Here is a 2,500-nt window from a genome sequence, read left to right on the forward strand (position 1 = left end):
ACGCACCCCATCCCACACGCGTAACCGAAGCGCTGTCCGTCACAGGCTCCGTGCGGATCGAGCGCAACCCGCGGCTGTGCTTCGTCCACACCGTCGACTGGGAGCACATCACCGCCAACCGGCTCGCGGAGAACTACATCAACGTGAGTCATCTCTCTTCGTTCGCCGGCTTTAGCGTCTAGTTCTCTGTTTACTCTTTTCTTATTGTTCTTTATATTCGCAATAATCGTTATTGTTTTTTAGGAATAATTGACTGTTAGTATCGTTATATCAATTGTTGTTATCATTGTTGTTATTATTATTATTAGTAGTAGTGTTATCATCTTTATCATTATTATCATTATTATTATCCTTATTATTGTTTTATTATTATTATTATTATTATCATTATTATTATTATTATCATTATTATTATCATTATTATTATTATTATTATTATTATTATTATGAGTATTATTATTATTATTATTATTATCATTACTATTATAACAGTTATTATTATTATTATTAGCAGTAGTAGTAGTAGCATCCTCATAATTCGCAATCTCTATTGTCAAATTAATATCCATTTGTTCATTAGATTCAGTTCCTTTCCGAGATATTTTATACATATTTGAAGCTTCTTTCAACACAAAACGAAAAGGAAAAAAATCTATATCTGAACTTTCTTTACGATTGCAAGTTTAATTCAGGTCCTCGAGAAAGTGTTTCAGAATGATCTTAATTTGGAGCCTCGCTTTGCTTGTTTGTTGTTGTTGTTTTTCATTGTTATTTTTTTGTTGGTGGTGGGTGTGGTGTTTAACTTTTATTATTATTCACATGATTATTATCATTATTTTTATTATTAGCGTTATTATTATTATTATTATTATCATTATTGGTATTGTTATTATCATCATTATTATGACTATTATCATTAATGCTATTATTATTGTTATTATCATTATTGTTATTGTTATTATTATTACTATCATCATCATCATCACCGTCACCATCATCATTATTATTATTATCATATCTAACATTGTAAGTATGATTATTGTCATTATCAGTATTGTCATTATTATCATATTTACCATTAGCAGTAGCATCATTATCATTATCTTTACTACTGTTGCTGCCTCCTTCCCCTCCCCCTCCCCCCTTCCCTTGCGGGCGTCGCCATGCACGATGCAGGCCAATCCAGCCGCCCTCCCGCCTTGCTACAGCGTGCAACATCGCCCCCCGCCCAGCATCCCACCAGCATCCCGGATCCGGAGATGCGATGCCGCTCCCCCTATGCTTGGCAACAGCGTCGGGCCCCTCGGGCGTGCCTCGCGTGCTTCCTCCCGCACGCACAGCACCTGCGCCCGAGGCTGGGCGGGGTCTCTGCACACGCACACGCATGCATTCATACATACATTTCTAGTGTCTGTGTGCGATTACACGCGCTAACGAGCCTGTCTCCCCGCCCCCCCGCAGCGCAACCGCCCGCAGCACGAGTGCCCGGAGTGCCCGCCCGCCCTCGGCTGCTTCCGCTCCAGGCGATGCGGGGCGCCGCGCTGCTGGGGGCAGCACCACTGCCAGACGCGTGAGTATAGGCCGCTGACGAAGGAGACGCAGGCAGACAAAGAGACGTAAATAGGTAGACAGGCAGATAGGCAGACACAGTCAGAAAGATAGACAAACAGACTCGTAGATAGGCAGACAGACAGATAGACAGACACACAGACAGAAATATAGACAGACGCAGACGGACAAAGACACAGTAATAGACGAACACGCTGACACACAGACACAGATAGACACAGAGAGAGAGAGAGAGAGAGAGAGAGAGAGAGAGAGAGAGAGAGAGCGAGAGCGAGAGCGAGAGAGAGAGAGAGAGAGAGAGAGAGAGAGACTGTGGAGCTACAGGCGGTAGATAGCAGAACATCTAACTTTTGGGCATCATGGAATTTCATTTAGGAGAAAAACAAGAATCAAACGTGTCTGTGTGAGTGTGTGTGTGTTTAGGTCTTTGCAAATAATATGGCTTTTTTCGGATCAAAGTGATACTTTCAGAGCTTTATCAAAGTAGTTCATTTTGGCATCTCTCTCTCTCTCTACACACACACACACAAACACCCTCTCCCTCTACTTTTATTGTCTTTCCCTTTCCATTTCCATTGCTCTTTCCCTCCTTACCCATCCCTCCCTCCCTCCTTCCCCCTACCCTTCCCCTCTCCCTCCCTCCCTTCCTCTTTTCCTCCCCATCCCTGCCTCCTCCCTCCTTCAATCCCTCTATCCATCCTGCTCCCTCTACCTCTTCCTCTCCCCCTCCCTCTCCCTCTACCTCTTACTCTCTCCATTCCTCATCATCCCTCTTCCTCTTCCACTCCCTCTCTCCCTCCTTCCTTCCCTTCCTCTTTCCCCTCCTCTTCTTCTCCCTCTCTCTCTATCTTTCTCTCTCCCTTCGTCACTCTTCTTTTGCTGTAGCTTTGTCCCATTTTTATATGGGGTCGCTATAATATTTTTTTATGGC

At 43.3% G+C, this 2,500-nt stretch overlaps 1 protein-coding gene across 1 annotated transcript in view; it reads left to right on the forward strand.

The window, feature by feature from the left end:
* LOC125030009 (insulin-like peptide receptor) overlaps positions 1 to 2,500 on the forward strand; it is a 108,219-nt gene that overhangs the window by 43,923 nt on the left and 61,796 nt on the right. Inside the window, 2 exon segments of the mRNA XM_047620226.1 lie at positions 46 to 143; positions 1,462 to 1,570. Coding sequence (XP_047476182.1) covers positions 46 to 143; positions 1,462 to 1,570 — 207 coding nt within the window.

The sequence above is a fragment of the Penaeus chinensis genome, chromosome 10, assembly GCF_019202785.1.
Source record: "Penaeus chinensis breed Huanghai No. 1 chromosome 10, ASM1920278v2, whole genome shotgun sequence".
Lineage (NCBI taxonomy): Eukaryota > Metazoa > Arthropoda > Malacostraca > Decapoda > Penaeidae > Penaeus > Penaeus chinensis.